Raw genomic sequence first — 21,523 nt, forward strand, 5'->3', positions numbered from 1 at the left:
ATTATGATTGCTTAATGGTGTGACAGAGATTGATTGGCTTTATTTTATATACGTGTTTCTATGGGAAAACCTGTGTCTTTTTACATACAGACAGACGTATACTTTTATAGCACTTTTTGCCTCTAAAATAAAGCCAATCAATCTCTGTCACACCATTAAGCAATCATAATCAGATAAAACAGAAACAGATCACATGAAACACTTGACACAAGGTCCATATCACAAAAGTCTCTGGTGCCTGAAGGAAGGCATAGGAATGTTTCCAAACCTTTTGGGCTAATGTTGAGTTCTGGGGATATCCCTTTTCATGAGGCCCTGTCTACCGCACTATAGCAGCTGAACTGTCTATTCTAACCAAGAGTGTCCACTCAATCCTTTCTCAGATTTGAAACAGTTTTAAACCCAGATTCCTTTACTTGAACATCTCAAGAGACTCTGTTTCTAATAAAGAAAGGTAGGTGATCTAGGGATGTTATTTTTTTTTAATTTTTTTTTAACATTTATTTATTTTTGAGACAGAGAGAGACAGAGCATGAACGGGGGAGGGTCAGAGAGAGAGGGAGACACAGAATCGGAAACAGGCTCCAGGCTCTGAGCAGTCAGCACAGAGCCCGACGCGGAACTCGAACTCACGGACCGCGAGATCGTGACGTGAGCCAAAGTCGGATGCTTAACCGACTGAGCCACCCAGGTGCCCCAGGGATGTTATTTTTAAAGTACACAACTCCATAAAGGCAACCTACAAATTCAGGTCAACAGCTCCATAAAGGCAACCTACAAATTCAGGTCAACAACAAAAATCTTAACTACAAAATTTGTTTTTGACATTAAAACAATTTGTCTCTTTGGAGAACCTTGACTGTAACAGTTGCCTGGATTGGTAAGCACTGCTTTTTTGTTTTAATAAAGTCAAAGTACAATAACCATCGACTGCTAGGATAAAGCCACTCAGAGCTGTCTCAAAGCATAAGCATGATTATTCCCTAACTGTGATGAACATACTGAAATTTTCACTGGGAAAGCTATCTTAAAACTCTATCTTAAAAATCTCTATGAGATTTTTCTTTCTGGCTATTTTTATGCATTCTTTTCTCTTTGCATTCCACGTTTGGATTTCCCATTTTACTACTTTATCCAAGTTTAAGAACAAATCTTCCCTTTTAGTTGTTGGAATCTGTCTGTTGGATAGAGAGTTCTGACAAATAGCCAAATTCTATTTCTAGTGATTTTTGCACAATTTGTTTTAAAACTAAACCAAAAAAAAGTGTGAGTAGAAGATTAATGTTACATGTAGATATATAGATACAGATATGGTAGAGTCAGAGCTTCTGGAAAAAAAATGATGTGGCTACTTACTGGTCATTTCCATTTTCTGGTGTGCCTAAAAGAGGAGAGAATTGTTATTACAGCTGTGGGAAGCTGGCTATAACCTCCCCCCGCCCCCCAAATAAAAGCACCCACTCCCAGACCCCAGCTACTTTCTGTGCAGAGATTTTTATAAAGCCACTTTGTAACTTTTAAAAAATCTCCCCTGCTGCCCCACTGGACTTTTTCTCATATATGGTATGTGTCAGGTATGGCTGACACATTCATGGAATAGCCCTAAATGGGACAACTCCCCTGAATTTAGTTCTGGACTAATTTTAATCTTATAGTTTCATATTGCTATGTGAAACTACTATCCATCGTCACACATCCCACAGACAGCAGAAAATGTTTCAGTTTATTTTAGTATCTCTGAAAAAAAATTTTCCTCAAAATATCCAATTACCTTTTTATACCAGAGAATTGGATTTTTGGCTCTCCTTTATACATTGCTCTTTCTGGAGACACAAGCCACCGTATTTGTGGCGAACGACGATGTAGACATTGCCTCTAATTGCATCTGGAGCCCACTGATTCAGCCTCTCAAAAGTGCCCTGCAAAATGTCACTGAGGCTACTAACTATAGCTAATCTTTTGTTTGCTTTGCCTGGCTGCTGCACCACAGTCTGGTAGAAGACATTTTGGGTGTAGAGTGAGAATTCAGAATGATTCATTCTGCACAAAGCCTTGGCCTTTAGGGAGGATATGTTGGGTGGTCAAACCTTGTGGCAAATTAGGCAAACTATTTAATGTAATTGCCTAGGGCCCCCTTGTTTTGTTCCTGACTGTGCTGTGGTTTTATTTCATTGCTACTCAGCTTTCGTCTCTTGGAATTCCTTTCACGTGTAATGTAGCCCTTGTCATTGGGATGGGCCTTTTAACTCTAAGTCTCCTGGCAATGACCATCATTGTTTTATAAAGAGTTTGATTTCCACTAATATTTTGGCTACTTCTATTTCTGTCATCTTGGCTAAGATACACCATCATGACTCTTAATCCCTAGGATATAATTCATGGCGCCATATGCTGTTCACCAGTCTAACTTTGTGTTCCCACCATCAGTAGGATTTTAACAGCATTTTTAAATTCCTATTTTAAGTGTTATGTATGATATCACTCATGATTATTATAGCCCTGCTTCAAAGTGAGTTGATATTTTTTTCTATGCCTTTTTTTCCCCTTAGAATACTGTAATACAGGTTCATTAGCAGAATGAAGAGACTACCTTCTGCATAGGTGCTATTCTTACTTAGGTTAAAGCTCGGACTACTGTTAACATTATCCAGATAAGCTTAATTTTATACCGACATCTCTGATTCATGTTGTCTTCCAGAAAGCAGAGAATGTTTACAAATTTTCTGAACTTGAAGTCTAACCCACATACTTGAAGAGAGTTGAACTGTGGGTGTTTAATGGTGCTAATTTAATAACAATGCTGTAAAAGTCTGTTCGGAAAGCAAAGTTAACAATAACCAAATAGATTTTGCTGATTGTACAATTACCGAACTTGGTTATAAAGTATTATATGCTTTCAAAATAACTCTCCAGGGGCCCCTGGGTGGCTCAGTCGGTTGAGCATCCGACTTTGGCTTAGGTCATGATCTCACAGTTTGTGGTTTCAAGCCCCGCATCAGGCTCTGTGCTGACAGCTTGCTCAGAGCCTGCAGCCTGCTTCAGATTCTGTGTCTCCTTCTCTCTCTCTGCCCCTCCCCCGCTCATGCTCTCTCTCTCTCTCTCTCTCTCTCTGTCTCTCTCTCTCTCTCTGTAAAATAAATAAATGTTAAAAAAAAAGAATAACTCTCCATAGCTATAGGTATTTTATACATTTTTTTTCCTGAATGAAAAATGAATGCTTAAGGCAACAGAAAGGGGGTTGCTGAGCCATGGGAACTGAAAGGGGTTCGAGAGAGCTCAAGTTTCTGGGACAAGAGACAGACTGAAAAAAGACTAGGAAATCTGAATGAAGTAAGGATTTAGTTAATAACAATGCATTGATTGGTTCATTAATTGTGGCAAATATAGAATACTACTGTCAGATATTAATAATAAGGGAAATGGGGTGTGCAGTGTAGGGGAACTCTTTAACTATCTTTGTGACTTTTCTGTAAATCTGTCTCTTTTAAAATAAAAAAAATATTAAAAAAATAAAAATATAATGCAATTATGGAAACCAGAAGTATTTAAAAGGAGGGAAAAGAAGATGAAGTAGCAAAAAGAAAAAAAAAAAAAGAAAAACAAAGAGTGACGGCATAAAAGAGAGCAGTGCTATTTATTTATTTATTTTCACTTCAGGAGTAGAGTTTAGTGATTCATCACTTGCATACAACATCCAGTGCTCATCACAACAAGTGCCCTCCTTAATGCCTGTCACCCATCTATGCCATTCCTCCTCCTACTCACCCACTCACCTCCCTTCCGGCAATCCTCAGTTTGTTCTCTACCGTTAAGAATAGCAGTGCCATTTTAAAGAAAAGCGGAAGGACCTTAAATGTTATCGGAGAGATGAAGGAGGATAATAAAGAATTGTCACGCTTAAATCTCACGAAAAATTGCCATCGTGTTCGGTCTTGAGGAGATGAGTCAATTAGCAGAACACACAGTCATGGAACACACCTTCATCGAAAGGAAGATGTCTCCCCCAGGCATGAATAAGTCACAGAACGCTCCTCTAGAGATTGTGGGCCCCTCAACTAAATCCTTAGCAATACTTACCTTTATTTTTTGTCACATGGAAGTGGACAAAAATCTTCACTACAGATAAGGGATGTCATTTTATGCCTTCTTTACTACCATAATCCCCTGACCACTCACAAAACTGGGGTTATTTCATTAAAAATAATCTGTTCATATCCGATTATATCTGTCACTAGTAAATCCTCACTCCTTACATTCGTCAGCGTTCAATGGGTTTCTCTGCCCCTTCTCTTCTATTTCTGTGATCAAGTAACATGGCATTTTCTTTCAGCAATCCTCCTCTCCCCCCAAGAGTTTAAATTCAAGTTTAGACTGAATATATATTCATCTTTCAGGAAACAAAATGAGACAAAACCCTGTCACCTACCTGGGTCGGTCTTCCAGCACATTCGATACAAACCCACAAGAATAAATGCTGAAAGGGTCACCACAATCAAAGCAATAACCACTGGCAGAATAATACCTAAAACGTATTGAAGACATTGTCAATTAGCGTGGCTGTTGAATTTAACAGTAAGTAGTTTACTGAGCAAAAGCATGCATGCATTCTTCCTTCTTCGAACATCACTCTATTAGACATCTTATATTTTAGGCAAAGAAGATTTATCTGATTCAAAGGTTTTGCTCTAGTTGTCATTTTTGACATATCCACTTGATGTCAGTCTTGCAGCCTTTTGAAATAAAATTGTAAACCTAAGGGAGCTGGTTCCTCACCTTAGTTAGACACTGGAGAAGTGAAGCAAATGGAAGACTGGAGATGTCCTCTAGACTATAGTGTGACCCACATTCACACATTATATTCTTTACTACTGTATAATAAGGTTACTAATCTATCATCTATTATCTATCTATCTGTCTCTCATCATCTATATCTCCCGTACTGGAACTGCTCTAGTCATAATGTTGGCATCCTAAAATATCACAAATATCTTTCCATAATGATATCTTAAAACTAGAAACAGCATAAAATAGCATAAGTGGATATAAGTGGAAAGCAGAATCGATTTCTAAAAGTGAACACATGGTCCAAGAGGGATGTATATGGATGTGGTCATGCATTTAAAGGAGAGGTGTTGTGACAGTAAGTTAGGGTGAGTTTTTAAGAGGAGAGTCTTGCTGTTTTGCTTTGTTTCTAGCACCTGCCTTATGTTCTGACAGTCATTTCCCAAGACAGCTGTCATGAGGATACAACCAGAGATGCAGAGGTTATAGCTCTTATTTAATTAGTTATTCTTAGCTGCTTGCATATGTACTCCTTATATTTATCCAATTCTTTTGTAGGATGGCTTACACTTCCAATTTTATGGTTAAATGCTTGCTTCATATTAGACCTTGAGTGAGATCATTGGTGCCTCCCAAAATGAAGATGCCATGAATTAGCACGTCAGTAAATGTAATGCTGACTTATTCAATAGAATGGCTTTACCTAAAATTAGATAATCTTTTCTAATCCGGTTTCATATACATTCACTTTATCCTTAATTTCTAGAGAAATTAATGGATTTTTTCTATTCAGTCCTAGAATACACATGTGTTATATGACATATATATGTTTTTGCTAAAATGGGGCATTTCTTTAAAGGCCATTTTTAACATTAAGGTAGAGTTCTCTGAAGATAAACAATTCATTTTTATAGACCCCTCTGCCTGTGCACTTTTGCTTATCTGAGACTAGTCTCATCAATTCACCTTGACCCTAGGTGGTAATTGCTGAGCACTAAAGTAAGGAAAAAATCCCAAGGGTGTGCTCATTAAAACCAGACTCAAGGGGCACCTTGGTGGCTCAGTCAGTTGAGCATCTGACTTCAGCTCAGGTCATGATCTCACGGTTTGTGGGTTGGAGCCCTGCTTCAGGCTCTGTGCTGACAGCTCGGAGCCTGGAGCCTGCTTCAGACTCTGTGTCTCCCTCTCTCTCTGCCCTTCCCCAACTCATGCTGTCTCACTCTTTCAAAAATAAACACATTAAAAAATTAAAAAAAAAAAACAGACTCAATAGTAGGAAATTCTTAAGCGAGCAGCAGATAGAATTATAATGGGATTGCAGGTTCAGTAAAGTTGATAAAGGCTGTCTATAATTGAATCCTCTCCTTTATCAGTCACATTCAAACATTCTGAGTATTTATAGCCGCGAATGAAGATATGTCCGTTACTCACTGGAATAAGAGGGGCTGGCTGAAGAAGAGCTTGCATTTTTTGCATCCTCAGTACCTATTATTTTAAGAAAGAAAAAAAAATAAATCACCTTTGGTTAATGTATGCCAATCTTCCCAGTCCTTCCCCACCCACCCTTTCCTCCCATTTAAGCAAGCCTCTGTGATCTATAAGTATGATGCTTCAAGCGGAAAACAGCAACAACAACAACAAACCAAAAAAAAAAAAAAAAACCAAAAAAAAAAAAACTATCTCATTCTGAAAGGGCTCTGTTTTGTACATCAAGTTTGGTAGGGAGTTAATGTATACAACTTGATGAGTTTGGACAAAGGTATATACCTGTGAAACTATCATCACAATCAAGGTAATAGATAAATCTATCACTTGCAAAGTTTCCTTGTGTCCCTGCAGTTTTGTTTTGCATTTCGATTATACCTCAATAAAGCTTTTTTAAAAAGACTGTAGGGTTTTCTTGGTGAGAAGAGATCAAGTAACCAAGCTTCCACTCGTATTACACAGAAGTCATACCTTGAAACTGGGAGATGTTTCCTGGAGTTGTTATTGATATTGAGGGTAATGTACTGGCATTAGAAGGTAATGTCTCTGGACGTAGACTGTTAACTGTAGGGAAATCACAAATGCAGTCAGACGAGGGTATTGGTTCTTCTTACTGAATTTCTTTGTGGATGTAAACAGTTTGCATTTCTGAAGACCCGTGAAAATGGTTTATTGTTGAATAATAAGATACATACAACCGTACACTTAATCATAAGTTCATCTATTCTTCCTGTAAAGACGATTAAATTTGGAATCACAAAACCTGGGCGCCAGCATCACGTCTTCGAGAACTGGCCAAGAAAGCTTGAGCAAGTCTCTTTTCCTAAGCTGCCGCCTTTATCACCTGCTTCATGAAATTCTTGTGGGATGTGAATCTATTCAAAAACAGTACTCACATTTCAGATATTACAACTTTGGCAGATGTTTTTTTTTTTTTTTCCCACTGTACTTAAAATAGACATAAATGCATAGGACTTCAGATTTTATCGTGTTTCTTGGTGGTTGAAGAAATTGCAGTTGAGGCTTTGATTAGAAGGATTGTCTGGGGAAAATATCAAGGAAAATTCCTTCATTTGCACCCTTGAAGCTCAGTAGTTGTTTACATTTATGTGCCTTCTTTAGAATAACTGCTGCTTGGTTGCATTTCTGCCACCGTCCATGCTCTTTTCTTCCAAAGGAAATATTAAGTTTAACTTATTATTATTCTCATTAATGTGTTTACTTAAGTCAACATCTGCAACCTTCAATCAGAAGGACTGAAACAAAAATTATAAATAAAGTTGCATTATTCAAAACCCACCGATCTCAAGTTGCAAGGAAATATAAATACCTAAGTGCTTTGTAAACTTAAAGCATTTATCCTCGTGAATTTTGGATAAAGCACAGTTTGCGTTTTGAATGATTTTGGAAAAGAATTATTTTTCAAAGAATGTAGTTTAAAAGGATTTCTTTTTATCACACCTGCTTGGCTTGTCTCGCTGCTAAGTTTTAAGTTCTGGCAGTGTGAAGGCCATAACCCCCACCATCCTCCACCTGGAGCTCTAACTACAGTGGGTGTGCAGTGATATGTGGCTGACTGCTTGGCTGCACCAAGAGGCATCTCTTATAATTATGGCCCCCTTAGGAGTATTGGTGCCATGTATAATTGCACCAAAGAAATTGATATCGCCTATGGCTGCCTTGGATCCTTCTTTCTTTGCCACCCACAGTCCATCGCGCATTGCATGCTCATGCATTTTTGACATCTGTGGGGGAAGAATGATGTTTCGAGTCTGTACCGTTCTTGCCATGCAAGGGATCTGTGGGAGGAAGCTAGATATATGCCCATAAGAACAAAGAAAAATGTCAGACTAGTGCACTAAACAGGCAGAAAAAGCAGTACCAAATGAAAGACTGGGAACTAGCTGAAACCTTGGTACTTTTAGTTGTTTTTTCCAGCGTCAAGTGTTTTAGTGAGAATGTTGCTCTTTTGATTGTGTTGGTAGAGAACAAGATAGCTGATTAAATTACCAATGGCATTAATTCACCTGGGATGAATTAATGAATTCCCAAGGCTTAATTTTCAAGACTCCAAATCTTATCTTACTACCTTCTCTCTTTTTAAAAAAAAATGTTTATTTTGAGAGAGAGAGTGAGAGCAGAGGGAGAGGGAGAGAGAGAGAGAGAGAATCCCAAGCAGGCTTTGCACTGTCAGCACAGAGCCCAACGTGGGGCTCAGTCTCACGAACCCGGAGATCATGACCTGAGCCAAAATCAAGAGTCGGATGCTTAACCAATAAAGACACACAGGTGCCCCTATCTTACTACCTTCTCACAGATAAGCTAAATGGCCATAATTCTAAATATAACCCATGTGGTTTATATAAAACTCTGAACTTTCCTATTTAAAACATGTTGATAGTCCAGTGCCAATTCTTAGTGCTAATGATCCATAGGTTAACCCTTCTTGAAAGAAGAATTTATTGGCTCCTTGGGCAAAGAGTTTAAATTTTTTGTTTTTCTTTTAACTGAAATGTTCAGTTAATAAATTATTTCTGAAACCAGTACATCTACACACACACAATTACACACACACACACATACACACACACTCTTTACCTCTAGTAATGTACAGTGCCTTCTGGGGTTTTGTTTTCTCTTGTCTTTTATTTAATATTTACAATATTGGTCATGACCCACTTATGGAAATTAACTTACAGGTTTGAGATAGACTATTAGAATGCTCATATTGATGAAATTGTTTTTCTTGGCTTAATTCATAAATTGTGGGCCTAATGGAATTCTTTCTGTGACTAAGATAGAAGGATCCATGGTGTGTTCAGAGCTGATAATCTCTGTGGGTTTTGTTGAGACTCTATTATCCTATATTACTATTGAAGCAGCATTGGCAGAAGATGTACAAGAGAAGTATAGTGGAGTATTTAAGAGCATGATTCTGAAGCCAGAGTACATGGGTTCAAATCTGACTATAGAACTGGTTTCCTGGAGAATGTTGGGTAAGTCACTTAACCTCTTTTTTTTGTTAATGTTTATTTATTTTTGAAAGAGAGAGAGAGCATGGTCAGGGGAGAGTCAGAGAGAGAGGGAGACAGGATTTGAAGCAGACTCCACACTGTCAGGCAGAGCCAGATGTGGGGCTCGAACCCATGAACCATGAGATCATGACCTTGGCTGAAGTTGACGCTTAACCAACTGAGATACCCAGGTGCCCCCTCGCCCTTTTTAAGTTTCTTTATTTTGAGAGTGAGGGTGAGAGTGCAAGCTGGGGAGGGGCAGAGAGAGAGAGAGAGAGAGAGAGAGAGAATCTCAAGCAGGCTCCATGCTTTCAGCACAGAGCCCGAAGTGGGGGCTTGATTCCATGACCCCAGGATCATGATCTGAGCTGAAATCAAGAATTAGATGCTCTACTGACCACACAGGTACCCCAGGTCATTTAACCTCTTTGTGCTTGAGTTTCCACATGTACAAATGGTGATTATAATAGTTCTATATCATAGTGTTATAAAAGTTTAATGAGTAAAATTATATTTAAATTGCTTAGAAGAGTACTTGATACTAATATATTTATATTATATATAATATTATTATAATATCATAATATAATATGATACATGATATATTATTATGCTATATTATTACATTATATTATTTTATAATAATATATTTTTTATTATATTGTGATTAGGCCTCTAAAGAGTTGTACCTTTCACCCAAAGTCAATTTGTCTAACTTTCTCAAAAATTCTTAGTGTAAAAATATATGCAATAGACTTTAGGGGCACCTCCATGTTTCTAGATGCTTCTTTTCTCTAGCCAGGAACTGGAATAACTGAAGTATATAGTGCTCTTAGATGACATAGATTTACTGTTTGACCCTGACTTTTGGTGATTGTAACGATTATTTAATTTCAGATATGTTCTGTCGTAATTTAAATACAGTTTGCAAGCTTCAGGCCAATGCTTGGAACAGGCTGTTTGAGGTAGAGACCCTCAGAACCAAGTCTGTTGTAACAAGGTGCATCCAAATTTACCCCACTGGCATCAGACTGTGGCATATATTTGGCCCTTGCTGTAAAGGGCCAAATATATTTCTTCTGTTTTACCTGATGAATCATTGGGTGTTTTAAAGACAGAAGGCCTTACTGATATCTCAGCGTACCTGTGGTGGCAGTGAGAATGAGCCTTAGAAAACTCTAACTACAGGAAGTGTAATTGACCAAGGTTCCCCACCTGCTTTCTGAAATTCATTGCTGTGTTCTTGCTGATGTCATGCCTCTCCTAGGCTGAGCCTAGCCTGTTCCTGGGAGCCGCAAACTCCTCTGAGGAGAGACTGGGGCTGCAGGAGTCCCTGATGGCCTTTTTAGAGGAGGGTATATGTGATACATCGGTATTAATGGGAGAAAAGTGTGAGTGGTAGCTGAGGATAAAACATTCTATATGAGAAAGAAAATACAGCTATATATTCTTTTTTTATTTCTTGTATGTTGCCTACACTTCTTTCTAAACACTTCTTTTTGCTTCTTTCTGAACACTTTCTAAACACTTTCTAAACTTTCCAGATGCTTTATTTAAGATTTCTTTTTGAGTTTATTTATTTATTTTGGGAGAGACAGAGACAGTGCAAGTGGGGGAGGGGTAGAGAGAGAGAATCCCAAGCAGGCTCCACACCACCAGCACAGAGCCTGATGCATGTCTTGAAACCATTAAGCTGTAAGATCATGACCTAAGCCGAAACCAAGAGTCACACGCTTAACCGACTGAGCCACCCAGGCTCATGTTTCTAAACACTTTCTAAACTTTCTAAACATTTTCTAAACAGTTCTTTTTACTTCTTTCTAAACACTTTCTTTTTTATGCTTAAAGAAGTACCTAAGGGGTTAAACTTAATTGAATTGAATGATTGTTTCCCATTATTTATAAATAACTGGGACACGTGTTTAAATTGCAATTTGGTGGATTCAGGTCTCATTTTAAAAAATAACTTTTGAGCATTTGACACAATGAGTCATTCCTCCTGAACACCTTTGCCTCACGTGACTTCCGGTAGAGCACAGCTTATGGGCTAATCTTCCTGGTCTCTTTGGCTGGTTCCTCCTTTATCTGACTTGATCTTGGAGGGTCCCAGGGCTTAGTCCGTGGTTCCCCTCTCTAACTATGCTAATTTCTTTGATGATCTCATTCAATTTCAAGGCTTAAATACAATATCAATGCTAATGGTCCCCTGACTTATATTTCCAGACCTCATTCTTAAACTCCAGATTCATAAAGCCACCTGCTTACTCAGCAAATAATAAACATCTTAAATTCCACGTGTCCAAACTTGAACTTCTATTTTATCTTTAGCCTTCCCATCTGGCAATCATTCCTTCCAGTGGTTCAGGCCAAAGATCTCACAGCTATTTTTGCCTCATCTTTTATAACCTATCCCACATGCAGGATCACCAGGAATATATCTATTGGTTTCACCTCCAAAATATATGCAGAATTTGGAGACTTCATGCCACCTACCCTGTGACTATGCTGGTCCAAGCCAACACCATCTCTCTCCTGGAAAACTACCAAAGTATTTTTGCTTCATCTGACAGTCTTTTCTTAGCTCTCAGATTTATATTTATAAAATATGAGTCAGACCATGTCACTACTTTGCTCAGAACCCCCAATGTTTCCCCATTTCTCTTATGGAAAAAGCCAAAGACCTTGCAATAATCCTCCAAATCCTAGGCAATCTGCCTGGCAAATCCCCTGCCCCCATACCTCACTAACTCTAGAGGTTCATAAACACACTGGGCCTCTCCTCAAGTTCTAGATCTGCCAGGACCCTCTTCCTCTACATATTGGTTTTCTTACTTCCTTGTATTTACTTAAGTCTTTTCAGGAAAGCTCACCTTGACCACATTTTTCAGTACTGTGAAATGGTCCCCACCTTTCTTCACCTCTCCAGCACTCGCGATCCCTCCTTCCTACACTGCTGTGCATTTTCTCTTTCTTATAACACTTACCATCTTCTAAGTAAGATCCTTGAGGTCAAGGATAATATTTTGCTCACTGGTGTCTCCCAAATGTTAGAACAGTGTCTGGAAGTACAGTCCATAAGCCTTTGCTCTATGGATAAACAATTTTTTTTTGTAGAAATGACTACTGTTAAAGATAAAATGAATTAATGAGCATACCTTTTGAATCTTCTTAATATTTGGACTGGTACATATTTAAAATAATTGTGTCATTAGTATGTTCATCTGTTCTACAATAAGAAAAAAGTAGACAGCTACTCTGGGTCTAACAGGAGATATTGAAGGAAATACTATGGAGTACAAGAGGCATTTATTGCCTTTAAGGAGCTTACATTCTAATAGAAGAGGTGAGAAGCACAGCCCAAAGTTGATAGATGTGAAACATGAAATAAAGAATAAGACAGAACAATATGTCAGGGATCAAAATAAGAGAGACTCTGTTATTTCTTATTGAGTTTTACTTATGAGCTAACTCTTAACAAAAACGATCTGAGGAGCTTAAGCAATGATATATACCATGAGGTGAATACGATAGAAATAAGAAATCAGAACCAATGCAAATGGATGAAACAAACAAGCTCCTTTTAAGAGTTAATAACAAACATAACACAGTTTCTGGTGCTCTTAGAAGAATTGACCCTGAGCATCCTGCAACTCAGGAAAAGGAAGCACAGTCTACTCTAGGCTTTCATTATCAGAGGAAAAAAAAAAAAGGTTTATTCTATAAGTAAGTGGCATATAAGTGGTGCAGGCAATAAATGCTGCGAGTATGGCTGGTACCATTCTGTGTTTTGAGAGGGGAATATGCTGATATGGTCCCTGAAATCTCTTCTAGCTTTAAGATTTTGGTTTCTTGTCAAAGTTCCTTTCAATCCAGATTTTGTCATAGCTAGAACATATTATTGCCTATAATGGCACCCTCTGTTTACTGAATGGGCAAAATATCAAAGGGGAAGTTTTCTGCTCTCATCAGACTTTACCTTTCTAACCTTGGCACACTCTTTCTTTCTTTTTTTTTTTTTTAATGTTTGTTTCTTTTTTCTTTTCTTTTCTTTTTTTTTTTTTTTTTTTTTTGAGAGAGAGAGCATGAGCAGGGGTGGGATAGAGACAGAAGGGGACAGAGGACCCAAAATGGGCTCTGCACTGACAGCAGCAAGCCCTATGCAGGGTTGGAACTCACGAACCATGAGATCATGACCCGAGCCGAAGTCCGATCATGCTCAACAGACTAAGCCATCCAAATGCCCTGACATTGGTGTACTCTTAAAGCAATGCAGAAAAAGTTTTATCTCAAATCTCTTTCACTTTGCTGTGGGCCATTGGTGTGACTAACCTGAGGTAACAGAATCTTTTAACCCAGTAATAACTGTGAAAGGAGATTTATTTACCTCAGGTAAGTTTTTGGAATTACATGTTGAAGAAAGAGGCTGAATTTTTGTGTGATTTGAATATGAATGGTTATTAATTTCCAGAAAGTTATATAATATACAAAGAATGAATGAGGCACTGTGCTAATTAACCTTATTCTGAAACATTTTTAATCTCGTGCTTTCTACATGAGAGATTCTGTGGCTCTAAGACACAAGGTGACACATCTGACAGTAAGTAGAACTAAGACATAATAAACCAAGTAGGACTCACAACTTCCTTCTCCCTTCTCATTATACCATGTAACTAACGGATTTTAAGTGAGTTTAGTTCATCTTACTTGTTAATGGAACCGTTATCGATGAGGCCAGTGACATCTTTTCTCCGCATTCTGAAAGGTTTAGAATGTTCTTACCCTTCCCCCAGCACAGATACATCATCTTACCTTAAATTTACAATGTGGATAATATGACTTGAAAACACTGAGAAGCTTTACAATATGTAACTATGTCAGTGCTATGCTTTCTGAGAATGTGAGGGTAAGCTTTTCAAAATATAGGCATTAAAATATTAAATAGGATTTTTATTTTCCAATCCTTTCGGGATACTATGTGTTGTGGGAATTATTCTAAGTGTTTTACAGATGTTAACTCATTCAATCATTGTGTTGTAAATATTTTCATTTTACAAAGTGGAAACTGAAGCCCAGAGACATGAAGTAATTTGCCCAAGATGACAGAGCAAGTAGGTGGCAGAGTCGGGATTTGAATGCAGGCTCTAGAGTCTGTGCTGTTAAATACGATTATGCTGCCTGCTACAGTATTTCAGCAGGAATGAGTTACAAGTCCATGTCTCCTATTTTTGTTACATAAAATATAGTTTATTTAAATTTAGACTCCAATCAAGACAACCTTCTTCTCATCAAAACAAACTAAACACCTCCTTCTTTCAACGGGCCAAACCAGACTATGCAGATACGTACAAGGAGAGAGAATTATTCCTAATATATTAAATAAAGCACATTGTAGATTTTATAAGGCACACACCATTAGTAGTAACATTGAAATGTATTGGTTTTTAAAGCAAACGCTGGGTAGCTAATCAGTCAAGACTGAGTTCTTATTGACCTTCTGTGTAGACTAGAGAGTCACAAGCCCTTCTTGGAGACTCAGCAGATTTCCAAACTAGAGGAGAAACCACCTAGCTATACCCAGATATATACAATTTCTTAAGTGAAAGTTTATGGCAGACCCTACCACATAAATATTGACATACCCCATTAGTGAGTTCTTTTATTCTCAACCAATCTTTTAAACATTAAACAATTTCCAGGTTAAAAAAAACAACAACAATAAACCTTTAGGTTTGCTATATGTATTTTTCTAGCTCAAGTGGATTCTAACTGAACAATAGTGCCAAGATTCTGTCATTCAGAGTTGGAATACTCAGATAACTAATTTTCTGTATAGAATGATCGATGCTTACATTATATGAATTCCTAGAGATCAGCAACCAATTCTCAAACATTACATAGGGTGTTGAGCGCAATGAATATGCCAGGAGGGAGTATCCTCCTTTTCAAAGGCCAGTGGTCACGTTGGGTGGGATTTGTCATGTCTGTTCTGGCTTCTAATTTTCCATCAAAATTAACATCTACAACACAGTTGAAGTTGTGAAACACAGTAAAAGAAAGTAAAGAAGATAGGTACAATGAGATCTTTCACAAGTTGTACTGTCTACTATGGGAATGTTGTTGCAACAATTAATTTTATTTGTCAGGTTGACTTTGCCACTGAGTCCCCAGATATTTGGACAAGCACTAGTCTGGAAGTGTTTGTGATTATTTTTGAGGATATTAACATGTGGATTAGCAGACTGAATAAAGCAGACTTCTCTCCAATGTCGATGGCTCTCCATCCAATCAGTTGAAGGCCTGAATAGAATAAATTGGCTGAGTCTCAGTAAGAAATAAGGAGTGGGGCACCTGGGTGGCTCAGTTGGTTGAGCGTCCTACTTTAGCTCAGGTCATCATCTCGTGGTTCATGAGTTTGAGCCCTACACTGGGCTTGCTGCGGTCAGCCTGTCAACTTGGAGCCTGCTTTGAGTCCTCTGTCCCCCCTCTCTCTTCCCTTCCCCTGCTTGCATGCTCTCTCTCTCTCACAAAAAATAAATAAAAGCATTAAAAAAAAAAAGAAGGAGTAAAGAACAAATTCTTCCTGCATCACTGCCTTGAGCTGGAACCTTGGTCTTTCCCTGCATTTGGACTCAAACTAAAATATTGGCTCTTTTTGGGTCTTGAGACCGCTGGCTTATAGTCTGGAATTTAACCATTGGCTCTCTTGGTTCTCAGGCCTTGGACTGAATGTACACATTGCTCTCTCTTGGGTCTTTAGGTTTCCAGCTTGCTGACTGCAGATCTTGGGACTTCTCAGCTTTCAAAATGCATGAGCCAATTCCATATAATAAATCTTTACACATAGATATATATAGTTTCTCTGGAGAACCCTGAGTAATATAGTTGTATTTTCCAGAAAGTTGAAGGCAACTGGCTTATTTATTTCCCCATACACTGAGGCATATTGGTCCATTTTTCTTCAAATCTAAGGTCTCTTATCAAAGAAATCAAGAGTTTCATTTTCAAGGACACGTTATTAGTTATGCTTGTCTGTGGAAAAGTGATAAGGCTAAAGAAAAGTGAATTCCATCATTGATTAAAATTGTTGTGATAGCTACATAATTCCTTCGTATCTATGGAATAGATAGCCCTGCATCACTTTTTCTTTGCATCTCCTCGCTAGCTCTGAACTCAGAGCTAGAAAAATGAGTAGGCAGAATAATCTGGAAGCTAGGCGGTCATTTCTTACACAAACATTTTCCTCATCTTTCTTAAACTGCTTTCCTAAATCTGATATATAACACAACCACAGCTAAAGGGGGAAAAATTTTCTCCCTCCCCAATCTTAACATACGGTTAAGAAGTTTGAAGTCTGTCTATGACACATCACGTAGACCTATACGGCTACTAAAATTATTACAGTTATTTACCGTGCTGATTAGTCTTTGCTGGTAACCCTTAATGGCAGGCTCCATGTATCACTCACAACTATTAGCTAGTGTTACATGTAATAGAACAGAATGACTATTTATTAAATGCCCAGCTTAGTGGTGGTTGGTTGAATATACGGTTCTGTGTATTTAGTAGAGTCTTATGCGAAATTTGTGGTCTTACCATATATATTACAGTGGGTAGTTGACGTTTGACCTTCCCACTTTAGACATGGAGCATGAATTCTTCAGACATGGAGCATGAATTCTTCATGCTTATCATCATTAAGCACAACAATCAACCTCGTATTGCCTTTTCTCTATTAAATTGAATGAATGTTCATGTCTTCAAAACTTGATCAGTAATTTCCCTATAACTATAACTATCTTTTTTATTATGTTAGCCATTATATCTACATACAATTTCTTAGAATTGATGCTCTATGTATATTTGCCCTTACTTACTTTGAATTCTCAAAAAGTCTTTATATGAAATAATCATCAATTTATATACCCTTAATAATATTTTTTGAAATCAGTGGTAAAAACATAGTTTTTCTAAGAAAATGAAAGATGGATGCATAATATGAAAGGAAATGCCAAATGTGAGAACCATATATGATGCATATTAGCTCATATTTATAAAAAGGAGGCAGTACTAATAATTCTGTGGGCTAGAATTCTACCTCAACTTTTAATAAAAAAGAAATACTAAGTATTTCAAGTAAGATGCCTATTCTTGACCACATTTTTGATCAAACTGTTTCACAATTTGATATTTGAACACCTTTGATAACAAATGATTGAACAAATGATTATAGTTGTCAACAGATATATAATTAATACCTTGTCATTAGACTTTTTTTTCAGTGAGTCTGGACTTAGTCTTTACCTGTAACATATATCTTTGAAGTTAAAGACTGACTTTTCTTATAGTTTATAAAGTCAGTCTCATTTCTTTTTAGTACACTGATCAAATCAATGATGTGTTTATTATCTGTTTTAGAACTAGTTTCTGTAACTCAAACTATAAATGGTGTAAATGGGCTTTCTATTACAGTTAAAAATCAACTATAGTTAAAGCTAGCATTTTGTAAATTAATCTCTCAGAGGATTCTTCAGTGCCTCCTTAAAGGGAACTGATGATTTGGGCAGCTTCTCAATTCTCTTCCATCTGTAACTTCTCCTGGTTAACTAGTCCATGAAGCAGAAGGGAAGGACTTCTCCAGAACAGTGCAAACCATCAGCCAATGGATGCACTGTTTTTATGTTTTGTTTTGCTTTGTTTTTCCCGGTGCATTTTCTAGTGCATTTTAGACTTCCATGCACATGGAAGTAAGTATTTAAAAAAATACAGTGACACAGGAAAATAAAGAGAATTAATATAAAAATAACTTCTGAATTCATGAGATATATTGTGTAGAAGATAAATAATCAAATGTTAACAGCATAATCCTTTCAGGTTTGAGTTCCTTGAACACATGATGCAGGAGGTAGACTATGATGATTATTTAGTACATTTGCTCTGAAAATGGAGTCGCTCATAATTTTCACAGCTTTAGTTTTCTGGCTTCGTAAAAAAGTGACATGATCTTCTAAGTGTATTTCACATATTCCTCATTTTTATACGTACCACAGGTGAGCAAGATTGAGAACCTAAGAGCTTTATCATTTATAAAAGTACGAGGTGGGATGTAGGAAGATAAAGTCTCCCAAATAATTACGATTTCAACACAACAGAAGGGTTCAATGGTACCATCTGCCTCTTCCCAACAATCTTTTTCAGTTTCTGTTGCGCCATCGTCCTAGATTTACTCATTTTAAAACTTAGGATAACAAAACAGGAGCACTTCTTGGAGTGATAATATTTTAGGCTTCACTGTGGTTTGTAACATCAACTCTCTGACTGCCAGGATCAGGCTGTGTTGGGAAGCACAGAGAAGACAGAGACATACTATCCTTCTGGGAGAGGGCATGCCAACCACAGAAACAGACGGGGAAGAGCGGATTCTGGGCAGAGGACTCTTCCACAGGCTTCATGCATTTACCAGGACTGATTCCACTCACTCTGGCCACAGGGGACTCAGGCACATCCTATACTCTGATCTGCATTTTATTTATTATTTATTTTTTAATACAAGTTCTCCTAAACATGTTAGTTGTCATGTCATGTTTTCTCTTGTACTATTTCCTCTGCCCTCACACTGACTGATGTCCTTTAATCTCATTTTGGGGATCTTTCTCATGAATGTTCTCAGAGAGGAGAAAATGAACTTACCTGGTGTTTCTGTTGTTTTGATTGAACTCTGATTCTCAGCTTTAGAGAAAAGAAAAGAAAAGAAAAGAAAAGAAAAGAAAAGAAAAGAAAATCACTACAAGGAAATGTTGACTGTCCCAATTGTTACAGGTCGTAAATGGACATAGATCCTACTTCATTTCTGATGCATTTTTCTTTGAATCATAAAATCACAAGGTGCTCCTGGTTAGAAAGACTTTAGAGCTAAGGTCAGCCATTTTTTTTTTCTTAAAAGGCCAAATAGTAAATATTTTAGGCTTTGTGGGTCATAAGTCTCTGTAGCAACTATTCAACTTGCCGTTGTAGTGTGAATGCAGTCATGCATAACACCTAAAGAGACTGTGTGGAACACATATGGCTGTGTTCCAATGAAACTTTACTTACAAAAACAGGTGGGGTGCTAGACCCTGTCTGTGGGCCACAGTTTGCTGAATCCTGTTTTAGAGCGTCTGGTACAACTCCATATCCTCAATAAGCCAAGAAAATGCAGACAACTACAAATCCTTTGGGCGGGGCTTAATGAGTGACATGGCCATGTGTCATATTCCCACTAAGAGATGATGCATTTCCTGACCTGAGAGAGACTTAGGAAGGTTCGGACAGATACCTCTCAAACTCAGGGAATTCCTTTAACATAAATATAGTTCAGATGAGCTTTCTACAATAAAATTACTTGAAAAAATTACAATCAAAGATCACTTCAACAACTTTGAGTGTATGTACCATGAACAAAATCTGTCATGTGAAAAATAGAGAAAAACAGAGAAAATGATTTTAAAATAACCAGAAGCCCAATACCGATAGTTTAAAATATCCATTTGACCCCTTTGTGTGTTCACTTGACTGCCTATCAGCATCTTGAATTTAACATGCTTAAAATAGAACTCTTGACAGGTATCCTTATATCTTCCTCTTCCCCCACTTTCTTGGTTCAGTGCATGGTAACATTGTCCCCCAGTTGCACAAGCCAAAAAGTAGTAGCCTTCCGTGATTCTCCTCTTTTTCTCATCCCTATGGGCTTTGGCTTGAAAACACATTCCAAATATATTCATTACTTAATTGGCTACTGTTCATCTAGCACCGATCTCTCTCCCTAGTTCCTGCAATAGCCACCTAGAAAAATCTATTTAAATTTAAGCTTCACTACTCTAATGGCTCCCTATTCCTTTCACTATGGATGGTAAGTCTTTACAGGACATGACCCCCTGTTTCACCCTGATTGGTAGATAACATCATGGAGCTCTTCCTACCTTGGGCTTCTCTGCTCACTCTTCCCTGTGCCTTGGTGTTCTCTCAGGCTACGCTCTGGCTTCCTTCTATCTGTCGTGACTCTGCTCAGATGTCACCACTTAGAGAAGTCTTCTCCAACCACCTCACCTAAAGCGGACTCCTTATTTCTCTTCAAACTCTGCCACTCGGCTTCGTTTGCTCAACAGTCCTTTTATTACCACAGTGACATTTTTATTTTTTATTTTTTTATTTTATTTTTTTTTTAAATTTTTTTTAACGTTTATTTATTTTTGAGACACAGAGAGACAGAGCATGAACGGGGGAGGGTCAGAGAGAGGGAGACACAGAATCGGAAGCAGGCTCCAGGCTCCGAGCTGTCAGCACAGAGCACGACGCGGGGCTCGAACTCACGGACTGTGAGATCGTGACCTGAGCCGAAGTCGGCTGCTTAACCGACTGAGCCACCCAGGCGCCCCACCACAGTGACATTTTTAAAATGTACTTGCTGTCAGTTGAATATGACTCCAGGAGGACAGAGATGGCATGTTTTATTCAGAGCCACAATTTCAGTACCTACCACCAGGTCTCTAGTAAAAATGTGGAATGAGTGAGTGAGAATAGGAAATAACAATAGTAATAAATAAGACAAATTCTACTTACCTGAATTCAATTTTTCAGGGAAAAGAATGTGTTATTTAAAATTGCCAGTTGGACAGTACTCTCAACAATAGCCAAATTATGGAAAGAGCCTAAATGTCCATCAACTGATGAATGGATCAAGAAATTGTGGTTTATATACACAATGGAGTACTACGTGGCAATGAGAAAGAATGAAATACGGCCCTTTGTAGCAACGTGGATGGAACTGGAGAGTGTGATGCTAAGTGAAATAAGCCATACAGATACCATATGGTTTCACTCTTAGGTGGATCCTGAGAAACTTAACAGAAACCCATGGGGGAGGGGAAGGAGAAAAAAAAAAAAGAGGTTAGAGTGGGAGAGAGCCAAAGCATAAGAGACTCTTAAAAACTGAGAACAAACTGAGGGCTGATGGGGGGTGGGAGGGAGGGGGTAATGGGTATTGAGGAGGGCACCTTTTGGGATGAGCACTGGGTGTTGTATGGAAACCAATTTGACAATAAACTTCATATATTGAAAAATAAAATAAAATAAAATTGCTAGTTGGATAACTATAGCTGCCATTAAGCATACTCTTATGATTAGTTCCACATATTATTTGCTGATGTCTGCAAGGGACAGACAATTACCATTCTGCAGATCTACAAATATTAGCTGAGAAAAGCGAA

General features: G+C 37.9%; 1 protein-coding gene across 3 annotated transcripts in view; it reads right to left on the reverse strand.

Annotated features, from left to right (window-relative positions):
- The window catches only part of EMCN (endomucin), a 100,836-nt gene that overhangs the window by 14,782 nt on the left and 64,531 nt on the right, over positions 1–21,523 (reverse strand). For 2 of the 3 annotated variants that reach the window (XM_049630937.1, XM_049630938.1), the window contains exons 5-9: positions 18,969–19,007; positions 6,739–6,831; positions 6,214–6,267; positions 4,427–4,522; positions 1,357–1,381 (exon numbers count right to left, since the gene is read on the reverse strand). In XM_049630937.1, the coding sequence (XP_049486894.1) occupies positions 1,357–1,381; positions 4,427–4,522; positions 6,214–6,267; positions 6,739–6,831; positions 18,969–19,007 (307 nt within the window). The remainder of the gene's footprint in view (positions 1–1,356; positions 1,382–4,426; positions 4,523–6,213; positions 6,268–6,738; positions 6,832–18,968; positions 19,008–21,523) is intronic. The other variant, XM_049630939.1, reaches the window with a different exon arrangement.

This window comes from Panthera uncia, chromosome B1 (genome assembly GCF_023721935.1).
Source record: "Panthera uncia isolate 11264 chromosome B1, Puncia_PCG_1.0, whole genome shotgun sequence".
Taxonomy (NCBI): Eukaryota; Metazoa; Chordata; class Mammalia; order Carnivora; family Felidae; genus Panthera; species Panthera uncia.